Below are 18,860 nucleotides of genomic sequence, written 5' to 3'. Positions count from 1 at the left end.
ATTTTTAGTTAATATGTTTTACATTTTAAGTACCTTTTCTAGTTTAATTTACAGTTATTGTATATAAGTAGTTTCATTTTACTGTTTCATGTATGACATAAGGTCTGTTTATTGGTTTTGTATGTATTTTTTGTTCATTATTGTTTTGAATTTATATAATGATGTATTATAATTAAAGATCCTGTAACACGATTTTTTTATGGTTTTATTTCATAAATATGATGCTCAAATTAAGATTTGTCAATATTGTAAGTTCCAATAAGCATTATTTATAAAGATGTTACCGAATTTAACATTCCATCTAAATAAAGGGAGGTAATTAGAAATTTATTTTCTATTAATTCTAAGTCAAATTTTCCAATAAGAAATGAATGCATATAATTTATTGATTACATATTATGTGCACAAATATTTGCAGTACACATTTTACATATTCTTTGATGTTTGAAACTTGTTGTATTTGCATAATTATAAACATACAGTAATATGGTATAACTTATATAATTTATTGTAAGAGTGGTATACACACAGGTACAATATCTATCTCAAATCATACAGGATCTTTAAGTGTTTTTGTGCTCAATTCCTGGATTCGAAAATATGTTAAGGAACAAGAATTTTGATATACTTACCCTTTGATAAACTTTCGTATAACGAGAATCAGAAAATCAGATTATTACATTCATCTTTCTTGATAAAATTTATAAAAAGTTTTTTTTTAAGGTTTTCACATCTTTTTATATAGTTGTAACAAATGACCATGACACTTTTAGGCTCACCTGTCACAAAGTGACATGGTGAGCTTTTGTGATCGCTTTTTGTCCGGCGTCTGTCATCCGTTTGTAAACTTTTACTTTAAACGACATCTCCTCATAAACAGCTAAGCCAATTTCATCTAAACTTCACAGGAAAGATGTTCCTTTGGTAGTCAACTTTAAAAATTGTTCAAAGAATTTAATTCCATGCAGATCTCTGGTGCCATGGCAGTCATAGAATTTAGCACTTGCTCGGTGGCCCATGGCCAGTAAATATTAGTTTGGGCCAGTGTTAATTTTAAGAAAATTTAGTTCAATGTATGGTAGAATAAATTCTGGATTAAGACTGGAATTCGGGCCAGTAAATTCAAAATATTAAATTCAATGACTGCCATGGCAACCGAAAGAAAAAACTTAATAAAATCTTCTTTTAAAAAACCGATAGAGCTAGAGCTTAAATATTTGACATGAAACATTGTCTAGTCAGTGTCTTCCAAGTTTGTTCAAATAAAAGCCCTGGGGTCAAAATTGACCCTGCCCCAGGGGGTCATTGTTTTTCCCTTTATGTATATAGTAAAAACTTATAAGTCTTCTTTTAAAAATCCTAAGAGCTAAGATATTTAGCATGAAACATCTTCTAATAAGTGTCTACCAAATTTGTTCAAATACGGGCCCTATAGTTAAAATTGGCCCGGCCCTGGGTTCATTGATTTCTAGTAATCTTCTTTGAAAAACTCAAAGAGTCAGTGTTAAGATACCAAGCATGAAATATCTTCTAGTGAGTGTCTACTAAGTTTGTTCAAATAAAAGCCCTGGGGTCAAAATTGGCCCCGCCCAGAGGTCATTGTTTTTCCCTATATGTGTATAGTTAAAATTGAAAAAAATCGTTTTTTAAAAACCCCAAAGAGATAGGGCTTAGATATTTAACATGAAACATTATCTAACATGTCTAATGGGTGTCTACCAAGTTTGTTCAAATAAAAGCCCCTGGTTTAAAATTGGACCGGTCCTTGGGGTCTATATACAGGTGAGCGATTTCAGGGCCATCATGGCCCTCTTGTTTAATTAAGCGATACATCTAATTATAAGTTCCTATGTCAAATTATTTACCATACATTGTTTTCACGATGATTCATGATGGTAAATTTGGCTTTGTTCTTCATAAAGAAAAAATTTACTTATCATACAAATCTACTGCAATTTGACTGAAGTCATATGAATGAACTTTCTCCTGAACATCTCTTAATCCCTGGCCACCTCACAGTTGGATGAGCTCTAGCATGGCTCTTATTAAAACCCAAGTGACCTTCATGAATGCTATCTAAGACATGATATCTTATTTCTTTAGGAACAACAGTTCTATCTCCCTATACAGGGATGCCAATTTTCTGCAGATCCGCAGATTTCGAGGTCACCAGGACCTCTTTTTTGAATGATGTAAATCTCCATCTTGGAGTTTGCTACCGTCTATTGTCGATTGTTAATATTTAGACTGTAGCGCCTTTCAGATATGTTCAGTTATTGTCACTACCACAGTTAACTTATGAACGAAAGCGTTAAATATACCAACCAGTCAAAACGTAGCACCTTTCTGGTAGTTGAAGACAGATAAAAAAAGATGTTGGACGATTAGCAGAAGTGATGTTAGGTAATGTAAATGTTTGATAAAGCACTTAAAGAAAATAAATTCCAGACCATCTGATGGTGGACCTAATGTGATCTTAATAAATACAATATTTCTGCACTGATCGAAGATTTTTGACCTTTTCTTGATTGAAGGATTGTGACCTTTTCTAGCATTATATCATAGGTGTTTGATCTAGGGCCACTATGAATCTTTTGTTACTTTATATTTATTAGTACATGTATATAGTTTTGAATTTGGGAGTGATATATTTTACAGTTTTTAATGAAAAAAAGATAAAGAATTTGAGATTATTGTTTTAATGGTGAGAGCTATAACTATATTTTTCTATTAAAAATATATTTTGTATATTTCGACTTAAGGCGGCTAATCATTTAGAATAAATCAGGATTTCTAGTCAAAGTTTGGTTTATATTGCTTCTGTTGTTATCAGCAAGAAAAGTGTATTTCTACTGTTTATTGCAATTGGAATTGTAACTTAAGGTGTTAACTTTTATCATGTTTACTTAAATTATTAATGTAGGCGTTACTTAAATTATGCATTTACTTGAACCTGTTGTCATTTACTTTGATTTATGCATTTACATTTATGAACAATGTGTTTTCTAAAATAATATGTTTAATACTTCGATTTCTATTTTCTTGAATAAGAAATTTTATTGTATTGGACATTGTGATTTACTGGAATTAGACGTTAACATTAATAACGTATGTAGATAAATTGTGTATTTTCTTTAGTTAGGTGTTTTTACATAAAATTAGGAATATTTTTATTTCATGTTATTTGCTGTAACTATTACATATATATACTGAGACACAAAAGAAAGTGTGCACTTTTCCTTTTTTGGAACATTTTATTATACAATTGGTACAGTTTTGAAATTAACCATCAAGCAATAATGGTCGCTACAAGAAATCACTCTAATATGGCTTGTTTTTATGTTATAGGCACAATAGCTTATTTTGCTAATGTGGTACAACTTGTTACCTTGACATTCATTGGCACATATACATATGTCACTTGAAAGTTTTAAAATTTCAACCAGCATATAAACCTATGCCATGACCTTCAGAAGGTCAGTGTAGTGAGTGTAGTGACACTTTGGTGATGGTTTTTAGCTCACCTGTCACAAAGTGACAGGGTGAGCTTTTGTGATCGCTTTTCGTCTGGCGTCCGTCCGTCGTCCGTCCGTCCGTAAACTTTTACTTTAAATGACATCTCCTCATAAACCACTAAGCCAATTTCATCCAAACTTCACAGGAATGTTCCTTTGGTGGTCACCTTTAAAAATTGTTCAAAGAATTTAATTCCATGCAAAACTCTGGTTGCCATGGCAACCGAAAGAAAAAACTTTAAATATCTTCTTTTAAAAAACCATAAGAGCTAGAGCTTAGATATTTGGCATGAAACATCTTCTAGTGAGTGTCTACCAAGTTTGTTCAAATAAAAGCCCTGGGGTCAAAATTGGCCCCGCCCCGGGGGGTCATTGATTTTCCCTATATGCATATAGTGAAAACTTAAAAAATCTTCTTTTAAAGAACCCAAAGAGCTAGAGCTAAGATATTTAGCATGAAACATGTTCTAATGGGTGTCTACCAAGTTTGTTCAAATACAAGCCCTGGGGTGAAAATTGGCCCCGCCCAGGGGGTCATTGATTTTCCCTATATGCATATAGTAAAAACTTAAAAATCTTCTTTTAAAGAACTCAAAGAGCTAGAGCTTAGATATTTGGCATGAAACATCTTCTAGTTAGTGTCTACCAAGTTTGTTCAAATAAAAGCCCTGGGGTCAAAATTGGCCCGCCCCGGGGGGGTCATTGATTTTCCCCCTTTATGCATATAGTAAAAACTTAAAAAATCTTCTTTTAAAGAACCCAAAGAGCTAGAGCTAAGATTTTTAGCATGAAACATGTTCTAATGGGTGTCTACCAAGTTTGTTCAAATAAAAGCCCTGGGGTGAAAATTGGCCCCGCCCGGGGGGTCATTGATTTTCCCTATATGCATATAGTAAAAACTTAAAAAAATCTTCTTTTAAAGAACTCAAAGAGCTATGGCTAAGATATTGAGCATCAAACATGTTCTAATAGGTGTCTACCAAGTTTGTTCAAATACAAGCCCAGGGGTCAAAATTGGCCCCGCCCCGGGGTCATTGATTTTCTTTATATGTGTTTTAGCAAAACTTTAAATCTTCTTTGAAAAAACCCAAATAGCTAGAGTTTAGATATTAAGCATGAAACATCTTCTAGTAAGTGTCTACAAAGTTTGTTCAAATAAAAGCCCTGGGGTCAAAACTGGCCCGGCCCCAGGGGTGTCATTGTTTTTAACTATATATGTATAGTAAAAACTTAAAAAAAATCTTCTTTTAAAAAGCCCAATGAGCTAGAGCTTAAATGTTTAGCATGAAACATCTTCTTATGGGTGTCTACCAAGTTTGTGCAAATAAAAGCCCTTGGGTTAAATTGGCTCTGCAACGTTGGGGGGGGGGGGGGTGGTGGTTGGGGGGTCCTATATACAGGTGAGCGACCTCAGGGCCATCATGGCCCTCTTGTTTATGTTAATGGAATAAACTTTTGCCCTGGCCGTCTCTATCACCAAACTAAAACCCCATTGAGCACATTTTGGATGCTCTTGGTCAGGTCAAGGCATGCTGTCACTAATTTAAAGCACCTTAACATTGCAATGGAACAAACTTCTAGCAAACCTTATGAGGCTTTATATTATCTCAATTAGTAGGGCTGTTGTGGAAGTTGTAAGACCGAAAGGACAATGCAAAATGTTTTAACCTTTTGGTAGAATTAACGAAAATCAACACAAGAAAACTTTTGTATTTTTGTTTATTTTGGTTTTGACCTCTAATGTACCTCTATGTGACATTCACTAAAGCAAAATAAAAGGTTACTTAAGTACATCAGTTGAAAAGATAAATGAACATACTTTAAAATGACACCAAAAATTGACAATATTCCTAATGTGGATTCTCAGATATTCTGGAAAAATAAAGTGCACATTTTATTTTGCATTTAAGTTGATCGGAATGCAAATGTCATTAATTCGAAGGGAAAATTACATTTACCTTGTTTAATATCATAAGAATATCATTTACAGTGACCGTTTTGTTTGCATTTTTTCTTAGCTTTCATAGTAAAATTGTTACTTTATTGGGTGATGAAGCATCATGTCTATAATTGTTTATAGTCCAGTCAAATTAGCCCGAAAATCAAGCTAACCTAGAACTAATTGCAAAAGTTTTTGTTTTGATATTTTATGATGGTACCATATCTGCTTGATATTAGGAAAAAAGTTGCACTCTTTTGCTGAAGGGGAAGTGTGATTTTTTTAACTTTCAAGTTGACACCTATAAATTTCAGTTATGAAATCCGTGTAACTTATTATTTTCCGATGATACTAAAAAAAACTCTTCCATATATAAGTTAAACATATTTATTACATGCAAGCTTCATACAAACAAATTTCTGTCCATGTTAATTCAAAAATATACATATAATTTACATTAAAAACATTTTTTCATAGGCAATTTTATGATAAAGTGGGGTCAAATTACCCCACCCACTTTATGTTAAAAATTTCAACCAGTCAAATTTCGATATATAAGCAGCAAATCATCCATTTCATGCATATATACAGTTAAAACAATACATAATGACATATTTATGCATGAAGAAATACTTTGTAAATTATGTCAACTGTATTCATATGAATTAAAAAGGACATACATACATTATGTATTGTAAGTTTTGTGTTTAGATAAACGTTGAATAATTCAGGTAAACTTTTTTAGCTAACATTCTGAACATCTAACGCAATTTGAATGATTTGTTTGTTTCAAGTAAAAAATGAACAACAACAAGTAGGTATAATTTAGAGCGAGTAACAATTACCAAAACACCATGGAGAAATTGTAGTATATACATTTAAGTGTCATTTGTTGAAATTTGACATTACACACGGAATAAAACTATATTTCTAATGTCTCGAAGAGCTACCTAATTTGGCAAGCAACAATACATTAATATAAAGAACATGTATATACAGGCTAGCTCATTCACAAGAACTACGTGCTTGTCACATCGATAAGTACTCTTAAATCACTTTGAGTATATGGTAGGGTTATTGTCATGCTTGTAATCCACATCAAATGGTACTATATTCTATAAATTTCAAATTATTTTTCTATTTTTGTATTTGTCTGCAAAGTTTTATATGAATAATTTAAAGTAGAACCCCTATTGCTTATGTACAAACAAGATGCCAGATGGATGTACATTGCTAATAATAACACAAACTATGAATACATTTCAATACAAAACAGGTACAATTGATAACTATGTTCTAAGAGAATTGTGTCGAAACCAGATCTAGTCTTCCATGTCTGCAAAATCAATATCTGAAATAGACCGACAGTTTGAACAGCTAATACCATGACATTCTCCACATCCAACAGAACATTCGAGATCATGTTTGCGACAGGTACATCTCTTAGAGTCGCAATTTTTTTTGCAATTGCATCTGATAATATTTAAAAGAAAATCTGGAGCAGCGGGTTGTGTAGATTTTGTTGGTACAAGACGTCCTTCAAGAAGTTCCCATCCCCATTCAGTTGGATCTAATTTATCATTTCCAATCCATGTTTGTGTTTGAAAATAGGACCGCATAGAGTGTTGCGCCGCAGCATCAGATGTAGGTGGAAGGCTTTGAACTTGAATAACAGATGAACTTGACATGGTTTTACTTACAAATTTGTGAAATCTCAGTCTGTTCAAATTTATCTCCCTAGCCCCATCATACAAAATCTTCATGGCATTTTCACCAGCTGTAACAATTTCTTCTTTGTTTGTTGAAGAATGAAATATTGCAGCATTTTGCCGGAACACTTCATCTTTACACATTATTTTAAGACATGCCGGTTTGCTGATGTTGTATATTCGTGAAGTACTGTCACAACCAGAGAAAGCGTGCAGGAATGGTAGGAGATTACAAATCTCTATTCCAATCACATTTTGTGTGTTTTGAATATCCCACACCTTTTGGGTTTTCAGACGAATCGAATTGTTGTCTGATCTGAAATATACATTCTTCGAATCTGACGAGACATGAAACAATAAGAGGACAAGCAAGTCTGTGTCTTCACCGATAACATACGTTGTTTTCGTTTTAGAATATTCAACAGCTGTTTGAACAATCAGAAAGTCTGCATCAGAATGTGAATTGCGTATAATAATGCCTCTTTGTTCCAAATAATTACCAAGATAAAAAATGAAGTTTTGTTTGTTCTCCTCATTTCTCAGAAACATATCTTTTTTCATTTTCAGTGGTGTGTTATAACCGAACACAACCTTTGTACCAACTTCGCCTTTCATACGCCTAAGATGAGCAACATCTTTTATAGAATGGTCCATGTAACCGTCAAAAACGACTGTAGGATTGACATACCTTTTAGAGATGTAGGAATAATATTGCTTGCAGACATTTTCAATTGTTGAACCTTTTTCCCAAGGAATCTTCTGAAGAAGCGAGCCGCCGTCAAGTACATGCACATTTTCAGAGGCAATGTCATCTAATTGGACCGGATTTGTAAATTTTCCAAAATTCCATAATGCGTCAGCAAGTGCAGCTTTGTTAGCCTCTCTAGGAAGTCCTGTGTTGTCAAACAAGGCAGATGGAATACTACTAAGTTCATATTGAAAAACACTTGATACATCACCATCAACAAATCGAGCAGCAGTAATTAATCTTTGAAACAGCAACTGTGGATCAATGACAACTGGCTCACCAAGTACCTTGATTGAAGACTTTTCATTCATGGTTACAGCTTGTTTTGATTTTTTGAATGAATAACCTTCAAAATCTTTTCCAACCATGTCTTTAAGAATATTATTTCCAATTTATTTTGCATTATCACAATTCACCCTTCCATCGGCAGTAACACAAGTTTCTATGTGCCTCAATGATGTAGATGTTTCATTAAATGGATTGTGAATTTGAAGAAAATTTATGAATTCAGTGACGTCCGTTTCATCTTTTTTTGAACGAGCGTTGCCCTCTTCCTTGTGTTGTTCACTGGTTTTATATCCTGTTTCTGTAAATTCTTGCATAGCAGCATTCATTTGTGCTGTGGCGGGCATTGACATAAGCCAAGTTGTCCTTTGTGATTCGGTCATTCCTCGACCTCGGGTAAGACCACCCGATGTTTTTAATGATCTCATCAAAACTTGCTCAATTGTGAGATCGGTTGAGATTCCGCCCCAATATCTATCATTTCTTCTCACAACATGACAACCTTTCAAAAAAGCACTGTGTACATCAGGATGTGTGCTATTCAACGATTTCATGTTCTGTAGGTATATATATGCGGATCGAAGGTAGAACGAGTGACCAGCAGCTGCAAAGTATGGTAACATTTGTTGGAGAGACTGCAGATGTTCTAACCAGTTCCCTGTCCGCTCTGCTCGTATGAAACTTTGCAAAATGGATATCATTTCCATGTACTGAAACCACAGTTTGCAAGTTCTATTAGAACTCATGATTTCCTTTGCTTCAGTAAATTTGGTTTCTATTGTTTGTAAACATGTTGAGTGACAAACATCTTGTTTCTGTACATTACCAAATATCAAATCTTCATACAAACTAACAAGTTCAGTCTGGATATCCGTGTGTATATGTTTTGTGTCGTCATTAGCGACATGTAATTTAGAAATTTCAAGTTCTATCGCTGTGTCTTCAGAACAACGTCTGGAATCAGTTCGTGTATCTAGTGACTCTTCAAATGATTCTAGTTTGTTAGGCGGTTGTGTGTCTATAATTTAGACATCAGTATTGCATGTAATGCTGTATCAAGCAGAAAATGACATCGAGTCGCCCGTGCAACGGCCTTGCCCGTTAGCATATGTGTTACTTCATTTGGTGCATAAACATTTTGCATCATGACTTGTAATCCTGAACCAGACATCAAATTACCAATACAATGTAGTGCCCAAGAAACTCATCTCAGTATGGAATGCTCCTAATCTTAATACGACATTTCCACCTAAGTCATGACTACTGGAGTTGAGGATATGTGTTGCCTTCTGGAATAGCGGTTGATCAAACGTAAGGACTGGCGTGACAGCATACTTTCGAGATAGATCACATATGAAGGAAAGTGGGGAATAAATGCAAGTCAAATCACTTGGACTCGATCATTGGGAGAAATGATATCCCTGATTTCCCTGGAAACACTGAACTTGTGCTCGTATCGTACAACTGCATACATCCTGACCAGGAAGGTCTCGATGGTTTCAATGGCTAAATAACTTTAGAAAAAGTGTCAAAAGCTCCACAAATGCTAATTTCCTCTTTTTGTGACAGCGATTCAAATTGAACCATTTGCATTTGTTCAGATTTATATTGATGGAAGAACTTAATCTGAATTCTTCCAAGATCAGTGATTTCTTGGTAGGTAACTTCTTTTCTTGGAATTGGAACACTAACATTTGATCCAGGAGCAGTGCAAGCAATTATACCCATGCCATGAAATGTTCCATGCCCATCTAATGTTCTTATGTTATGGTCAACATTATCAGCACAAAACTGTAAAAATCTTCCTGGAAAATATGAAGCAATGCCAGTATTGAGCGTTGCAGCGGCATTCATTTGAAATTTCATGACTTCGGGATACGAAGAACAAAACCCCATGTTGAAAAGTGTATCAATCAAAAACCTTGATGCAAAGTGATGGTGAAGCTGTACTCCAAGGCCAATTTGGAGAGGTGACATCAATGCTCTAGGTCTGCAAGCTTGCATTATGGCTTGTCCTATAGCAGCCGTTTTCATAGCAATATCCTTTCCAGGAAATATATGTTGAAGCAACAACCGCAGACTGTCTGAGACATAATTCAAGTTTTTGTCAACTGAAGATACATCAGCAAAGGATGGATAGTATTCCTTTGAAACCTTAACATCGCAAATTTCACGTTGTATCAATTTTGCTGCCGTTTCAATTATAATATTTTTCTGTTCCTCTTCGGATTCACTTCTTTGTGTCTTGTAAAATGTATGTAAAATAGATGAAGCTGTTTCTTTTAAGGATATCAAGTCATCTTTTCCTTCACACGAAGTAATTATCAAGGAGTCTTGAAAATGATCTTTGAGTTTCTTCTTTAAATGCTTTCCAGAGTATGCCTTTTCCCCACAGCTGTTGGACATTACCTGCACGAGGTCTTGTAGACGAATAAGGACATCAACATTTTCCTCTAAATAGCATGCAACTTTCTGAAATGCGACTTGTACAGCTTTGTCTTCCGGTCTTCCGGGACTCTTTTTGACTGATGGTTCACCATCCATAAACAGTTTTGGAATATGTTTTCCAGTTCGGAAGTTGACGTTACATGTCTGGTGATATATTGCATCAGCCGCTGGCAAATCCAAAACTGACGACAGTCTGTTTAAAACAACATTTCCCCACGAATCGTTTCTCTCAGAACATTTGAGTTGTATTGTTTCCTGAAAATCAAAACTTCTTACAGGATAAACATCTAAACTACGTTTACCAGATGCAACTTTAGCAAGCTTACCACAGAATAAGCAATTAAACTTAAAAGCAAAGTTATCATTTGATCTTAAAGGCCTTTCAACTTGGTTACACTTAACATTGGAACTATTTGAAATGTTTCTATTGTGAATAAAATCCCGTCTACAGTCTTGGTGCACAATTTGGCCTGGAATTGTTCGTATACTTGAATTCCTCAGATCGCTGGCATGGTTTATACTGTTGCTTCCCTTCTCTCTGAGAGTGACAATTTGGGACCCATTCTGGATATCCTGTGCACAAAATACACACGCCGTAGTATCTGAAAGCATAGTTTAAATCTACATATCTGCATATATTATTCTTTTGTATATGCATTATTTAGCTGTTACAATAGTATTATGTAGTGCAAAATATGAATATACGGTATATAATTTATGAAATATTTATTTTATATGTTTGTGCATTTATTTTCTTAGTATTCAGACCATTATTTGCACATTATCGGAAGATGATGAATTAAGGTATAAACCATCATTTGTAAAGACAAAATATACCTGTTGACTTTGCCATGTTGATATCTAATTGTAGATGCCGGAATCAGAAATGCACAACAGGTTTCTGAAAAAACGAAATATTCAGTATAAAATGTGTATTTATTTCAGCTTACCTTAAATAGCCTATGTCATTTCCCTGGGTTTAACACACATTGAACCTTTGTCCGAAAACTTAATGGCCAGCATGTGTATATTAAATCATTTACAGAGAAAATGTCATGAGTATTTATTAATTTAATAAACCGTAGTCAGTATAAACATACCGAAAATCAACGCCCTTCATATCATTGTTCGTTCCATGAGCATGGTTTGGTAATGTGGCATGTATCATCTATAGAAATAAAAGACATATTTTGTGAGAAATCGTGTATGAATTTAGCAATATATTTATATCAGCATATTAACTTTGTATTTAAAAGAAACAAGTATATTTTGCATGAACCGATACTCAAAATGGCATAATCGTTCATTTCATTTTTCGACTTTGATTGCTAAAGCGTGACGCCATTTGGCCAATGGAAAAGAACGATTCGAATATTTGGCATTACTTTCCATAGGTGTTAAATGAAGGCAATAACAAAACATATCCGTACTATGTTATACTTTGCATTTTTGAAATATTAATTAAATCAATAAGTTATACAATCACAACAGACCAAGTAAGGTTAACATATAAGGAATGTATTATATGTTCCGGGCAATCACGTAGTATGAAAGCTCGGGGGCGATTTTGCAAATTTCCTAAGAAGAGCTGCTGGTGTCAGGTTCATTTCACATAAAGACATATTAAAAAAAGAACAAGTTAAAACAAACATTGTACATATATTAAAGATAGAAATTGTGCATAGATAATACTTAAAGTATGACTCACCTTGATACAAGAGAGAGCTGAACATTGGATTATCATCATAGGACCGTTGGTGTGTAAATCATGGATTTCCTTTCTGAAATTAAGTATTGATTTTATTTATGTACATTTACATGTTAAGTTATGCAAAATATATATCTAAATATAAATTTATATATAAATCTGAATATTGTTTTATATACAATAAAAATACCTTGTTATAATAAAAAGATGCATATTCACGACGTAAATTATGTCCCGTCTTGTCTTCCGTAGATTAAAAAATCGTGAAATCTGTTCATTTCAAAGTAACAATATAATGTCGAAAATACAAAGTTTTCATATTAAATATGTCTTATTAACATCGTCTTCTTAAAAATATATATATATTTCGTTTATTTTAGGAACAGAATAAATTCAATTCCTAAGATTTATCGGTGATCTTGGTTTGCTGTTTATTTCCAAAAATATTTAGCATAAAATCGTAGTTATATTTAACTACGGCACTTATTGTGAAAGTAAAAAGGCATAAATGATAAAAGTAAATGTAAAATACACAAAACAAACTTACCTTTGCCATCCAAACGCTATTGTTGATGAAAAATGATATTTATTTTTCGACGGAAGTTTCACGAAATCATATGACAAGTTTTCAATGACGCGCGTGCCTACGTAATATTGTTACGTCATAGGAAAAAACTGCGTGTATGGTGTACAGTTCGGGTCTTAAAATATAAAGTTAAAATTCGTGAACTTTGAACGCTTGTAAAAAAAGTTGTGCACAGAGTTATATGTGCAACTTTTTTTCTGACATATATATATACCAGACCTATTCAATGAACAAAGATTCAAAACTTTTGCAATTAGTTCTGGGTCATATTTTATTTTTACTAGACTATTAGTGCTTTCATTTCTCTGTATAGTGCTGTTACATTTTGCACCTCTGTCACATGATAGGTTTTTTGACAACCATCTGTGCATCCGGATTTGTCCGGTTCATATCTTGCCCATTCTTTGAAGGATTACAAAATAATTTGATTGGTACAAATGTTCACCATAATAAGGTGGTGTGTCACACACAAAACCTAGGTCTGCTGCTCAAAGGTCAAGGTCACACATGGGGCACTTACAAACTTGCTTGCATGATTTCAGTTGGCCATATTCCCTAGCTATGAAAGATAACTCCCTGTTTCCCTGTCTAAAATCCAACCAAATTATTCCCCTTTCAAATGAACTTAAAGAAGGGACCTTTCAAAAAGACTTTGTATTTATTTATTTGAATTTTTGTTCAGAAACGGACAATTTTTTCTTTACCTTTGTTTAATTTGCTTTCTATCTATATATGGTTCCTATGGTAAACATATGAGTTTTGATGGTAAACAAATGAATTTTCTGAACCGAAAGTAATCTAACACACAGCGTTGCTGTCATCACATGTAAACAATACATTAAATCGGTAAGAATATTGAGATATTTGTTTGACTATCAGTTATTAATATAGAAAACAACTATGTGTAGTTTTTGTGTATTGTTTTAATGTGTTTGTCTGATATTTTAGTTGTAAAAGCCATGTACGCTTAGTGTCGCTTCATAGCAACCGAGTTTAAAACGTGAGCGGTAACTGAACGAGATATGGCAAAGCGCATGCTCGCGTACTGACTTCCGCTCTATCGAAATACTGCATATACGTATAGCGAAAGTTCGTAAGTGTGGGGGTCAGTGCAAAACCTGTGACTGGAATGTAACTTCTACATGTGTAGAAGGATTTTAATGTAACTCTGCCAAATAATCTCCATAGTGAGGCCGAGTGTCACACATAGGAGTCAAAGGTCAGATAAGAAAATAAAACATTCATTTTCTAGTATAACTTCTATATACATGGATGGATTATAATATAACTTGGAACAAATTGAGTTGAGTTGTCTTGCCAAAAATTAAGGTCAAGGTCATAAGAGGAGAAAGGTCAAATAAAAATATCAAAATTTCTTTGTCCGCACTGTATCTTGCTTATGCTTTGAAGTATTATGCTTGGTGGTCAGATGATTTTTGTCGAGCTCGGTGCAAGTAGTTGTCAAAATAGGTGTTCAGTGTTTGTGCGTGCATGAGTCCAAACTTTTTCATGCCATAACTTCTTCGTGCATAGAGGAATTTTTCAAATAACATAAATTAAGTTTTTTAGGCACAAATGCTCATCATGAGACTTTGTGTCAAGTACATGAATCAGGTTACTGGGTCAGAGGTGCAAAATATAAACAAAGTAGTATTTTGACTTCCAAACAAAACACTATAGCAATATCCAAAACTCCTGTTTAAGTAACACTTACAATAAAAACCACTCTATTTGTCTGATATTAAATTTAGAATATAGAAATCATTGCTTTTGGATTAAGTAGTTTGATCATATTTTTACTTTATTTACTGGTGATTGAATTCTTGATTTGAGCCGCGTCACGACAAAACCAACATAGTGCGTTTGAGACCAGCATGGATCCAGACCAGTCTGCGCATCCGCGCAGTCTGATCAGGATCCATGCTGTTCCCTCACAAACCCTATAACAATAAGAGAAACTGATAGCAAACTGCACTGATCCTATTCAGACTGCGCGGATGCGCAGGCTGGTCTGGATCCATGCTGGTCGCAAACCCATTATGTTGGTTTTGTCATGACGCGGCTCATTTGAAAATAGCCATATGATGCATCTGAAATACTGATACCAAATAGCCACACTGTGTCATATGAACTATTGCAGTGTTAGTATTACATAGTTTTTGTTTTTTCCAGCAAATATCACATTCTTCCAGAAACGAAGATTAAGTATTGCCAAATAAATTTTGAAATACAATGGACTATGAACATAATTTAAAGCCCATCTTGTTTAAGTTCAATTTTGTAAACATTTTTATTATTATTTGTATTTTAACAGCATTTCATTTTTAATTGTGATTTTGTATACACATATTATTTTATAGTTACTAAGCAACTGTTTTATTTTAACTTGAAATTTTAAAATTTTTATTGAAAATTTATGAAGATTTAGGATAACATGTACTTTTATGCCAGAATGTTTTGTCTTTTAGAGAAGTAATAAAGTATTAGCATATCACAAATATTATTTTGTTATGTTTGTATCTAAGTTAGTGGTTCTATCCAGGAATTTAACCATGTATGAAATAAAGGAAGGACACACAGGGGTTTCTTTCGATGTCTGTGATCTAAAACAACAGAACACTATGTTTGTAGTTCTGCTTTTGATTTTAATCCTTAAATAACCTTAAACACACTACAGTGGTGTAGTTTTAACACAGTATTTGTCCCCAATAATGTATAATGTATTCAGTACAGGAGATAAGAAATATCTAAACATACATTCAAATGAAAGGAGACAACTCCTGAGCATAATGAGCTTTCTGTATTGACAATTAACTGCCCATGCATACTCTAATTGCTCAGATTTGAAGGAATTTTTCAATATTGTTTGATGTCTAGCAAAGTTCATGTAGTGCACAGAACTATATATAACAGAAACATGTTCACTGACATCAACTACAAGCTGACAAACAATAATTATTGTCGTAATGTTTGTGCACAGCCTATATTCAATTACACCAATCCCAATTTCTGACAGAAATCTTCTTTGTTAAACACCTGTCTCACCTTTTCCAGACATCAACAAGAAACTTCTTGGACACAGTTCAAAGATTAAATATTCTAAAAAATTGCATACATTGTCATGTTTTATAACAATTTAGTGTAACCATTACTTTTCAGAATCTGTGTTCTACTTTGAAATAGTTTCAGCATCAAAATACATAAAACTATGCAACTAATAGTGGTTTGTTTGTTTGGTTTTACGTCGCACCAGCACATTGTTGGTCATATGGTGCTGAAACACTGGAAATATGACTTCGGCTTACCTCGGGTGTTAAAAACTTAAAACAAAACCACCTCACCTGCTGGAGCTAAGAGATGCATAGACTCCAGTAATTCTGACCTATTTAGTTGCCTCTTACAATCAGGCAGGGATAAACGGTGGCTGCAATTCAGATGCCTCAAATCTTAAAGGCAACCCCTCAGCCACAAGAAGATGAAAATACAGATTATGTGGAATCTTACTAATGACATAGGTCTGTTTTGTCACTTGAGCTTATTATAACAAGGCATCAGTGGTGGGAAGTAAATGATCAAAGAGTCAATGATACAGATCAGTTGTTTCACTGAAATTCTGCCTTGTCTGAGAATTGTACCTGCAAACCTGTCGGATGCTCTACCTATAAACGCTGGCTGCAATTCAGATGCCTCAACTCTTAAAGGCAACCCCTCAGCCACAAGGGTGAAAGATATTGGTATAAGGAGATGAAAATGCAGATTGAGCTAAGCGGGTTGACTGTATATTTATACAGATGAAGCATTAGCTTATAAAAATCGGGAATAACTTGTTTGTTTAAACTGAATGCATGTACAGTTTGTTATTGCAATACCATCAAATTTATGCTGTTGATCAATATTCACCAGTACATTCAAACTGTAGTTAATAATTTTAAAATAAAGCAAAAGTTCAAATAAAATACATAATCTGACAATTCTCTACATCCGTCTTCAACCTCAGCATATTCGAGATATTTAGCATGGTATGGGTTAATTCTTTGGTCAACAAAAGATTGCATTTGGATTACTTAGCTATTGTTGTATTTGGTGTTTTTGTAGAAACTAATAGACACATGAAATGTTTTAGACTGAAGACCAGTCCAGAAACTATCTTACTCTTCAGGTAAATGACCTTGACCTGTTGATAAATGGCAAGTCTATAGATTTTAGTTATATTTTAAAAGGTTGTTCTGTAGAACAATAAATTATACTTCAGTAAATATAGACTTCGGAAAAGATTTCTTCTTCGGAAAAGTCATAAAAATGTTAAATGTTGGCAATGAATTGTACTACCTTTTAAAAGATATAAGTTTTTTTTATTTCAATTTTAAATTTCCATTCTACATGTAAAAGTGCATTTATCTAGGTGAATTATTCAACACTATTTTTAGACAATTAGTTTCAGTTTCTGTCTAAAAGAATACAGTAAAATTTCCTTTATCATTACTGATCTGTTTTGTTGGTTCCATTCAGACAATGTATAGGATTACTATTTAATGTACAGATATATTGTAATAATTGACAGGGGCATTCAAGATATGACTTTTTGCTATGTGCATACTGTCTTACCAAGAAGAAAATGATTATATAAATTCATAGAAGTACATATTACATCAGTTTTCAGAAAATCCGTAATCTCTCGCTACGTATACAAAATGTTAACATAAATAAAAGTAAACTATGGGGTTATTCCTTTAAGTATGCATGCACTTTAATTCAAGATAGAGATAAACATTCATAAATAATAGTTTAACAATAATGAAAGTTATCAGGAAACAGTTAATTTCTTTCCTTTCCTAAAAAAAAAATTATACACCAGTCTGGAGATAAGTTAAGCACATCCTGCATTTTGCCTCAATTTTGACATGACTACAACTGAAATTTTAAATTTTATTTGGGTAATGGTACGAACCACCTGCAGTCAACCTGCAACAAGCTCTGCACAAAGAGTGGCAAAATTTACCTCATAATCGCATTAGACGCCTTACTGGTAGTATGAGAAGGGTTGAGGCTATAATCATCTGGGCATGTGGCAATTACACGTTATTAAAAATTTGGCTATAAAATGTCATTGTAGGTTAGGTAATCATCAACATTTAACAAAAATATCCACCAGTAAATGTTTTGTAAACACTGCAACACCAAACTTATAAACACTTACATTTTTGGTAAAAAACAACACATTTGCTTATGCTTCCATAATTTGGTTAAGAATAAAGTACTCGTAAATTTACTGGTTTACTATTACTCAAGTGGTATCGCTACTTATCAAATAACAATTTCTCAGCTCAATTAAGTCATCATCTCATGACAGTGCTTTCAACAACCAATTTTAAGTATCTGGAGAGTGCTCGACTTTTTTACAGGTGTATAAATGAAGCCTTCAACTAAATTTGCTAAAAAATGTCAACTTTATCTTTATTTTAAATGTTGGACATTATCAATTCTGAATTGATATTCATTCATTTGAACTAAAAGCATACTAAGAAAAAGAAAAAAACCTTATTGACTTAAACACAATTTAACCAGTTATGCTGTCTTGAATATTGTTTACTTGGGTTTCTTTGATATTCACCTTTCACACTAACAGGACACAGGTCACTTATTACAGGTCATTGCCTTACTAAGGATTTATTTGCTTAACTAATGATCACAATTAGTTTTTCTGTCTCTATGTCACTACCTTTAAGGTCACTGACCTTTGATAAAGCTTGTTCACATGGTTATAAAATCAAGTCATATGGTATAGGTCATTTAAGGTTTCATCATTTGAAACTGGAAATGAAGTTTTTTCCCAAAATCTAGACAATTAGATAGGAGCATCTGCATCCTTTATAATATATCAAAGTTAAAATTCAGCCTTTAGACTCTTATAACAAAATATTC

The 18,860-nt window shown here is 33.5% G+C and overlaps 1 protein-coding gene across 2 annotated transcripts; it reads right to left on the bottom strand.

The window, feature by feature from the left end:
• Positions 1-9,195: 9,195 nt before the first annotated feature.
• LOC132756973 (uncharacterized) lies at positions 9,196-13,376 on the bottom strand. Of its 2 annotated transcripts, XM_060748118.1 has the most exons (5): positions 12,900-13,376; positions 12,353-12,425; positions 11,745-11,812; positions 11,482-11,545; positions 9,196-11,246 (listed from the first exon to the last, which is right to left on the bottom strand). In XM_060748118.1, exons 4-5 carry the CDS (start codon positions 11,495-11,497, stop codon positions 9,703-9,705), a joined length of 1,560 nt encoding a protein of 519 aa, XP_060604101.1. In that variant the 5' UTR covers positions 11,498-11,545; positions 11,745-11,812; positions 12,353-12,425; positions 12,900-13,376; the 3' UTR covers positions 9,196-9,702. The 2 variants fall into 2 exon arrangements, with proteins under 2 accessions (XP_060604101.1, XP_060604100.1); XM_060748117.1 differs by having other exon boundaries at positions 12,353-13,376.
• Positions 13,377-18,860: the final 5,484 nt, after the last annotated feature.

The sequence above is a fragment of the Ruditapes philippinarum genome, unplaced genomic scaffold (assembly GCF_026571515.1).
Source record: "Ruditapes philippinarum isolate M1 unplaced genomic scaffold, ASM2657151v2 ctg67_1_1_1_1, whole genome shotgun sequence".
NCBI classification, from domain to species: Eukaryota; Metazoa; Mollusca; class Bivalvia; order Venerida; family Veneridae; genus Ruditapes; species Ruditapes philippinarum.
Note: the sequence above shows the minus strand (reverse complement) of the source record. Positions and strands in the feature narration are given on the sequence as shown.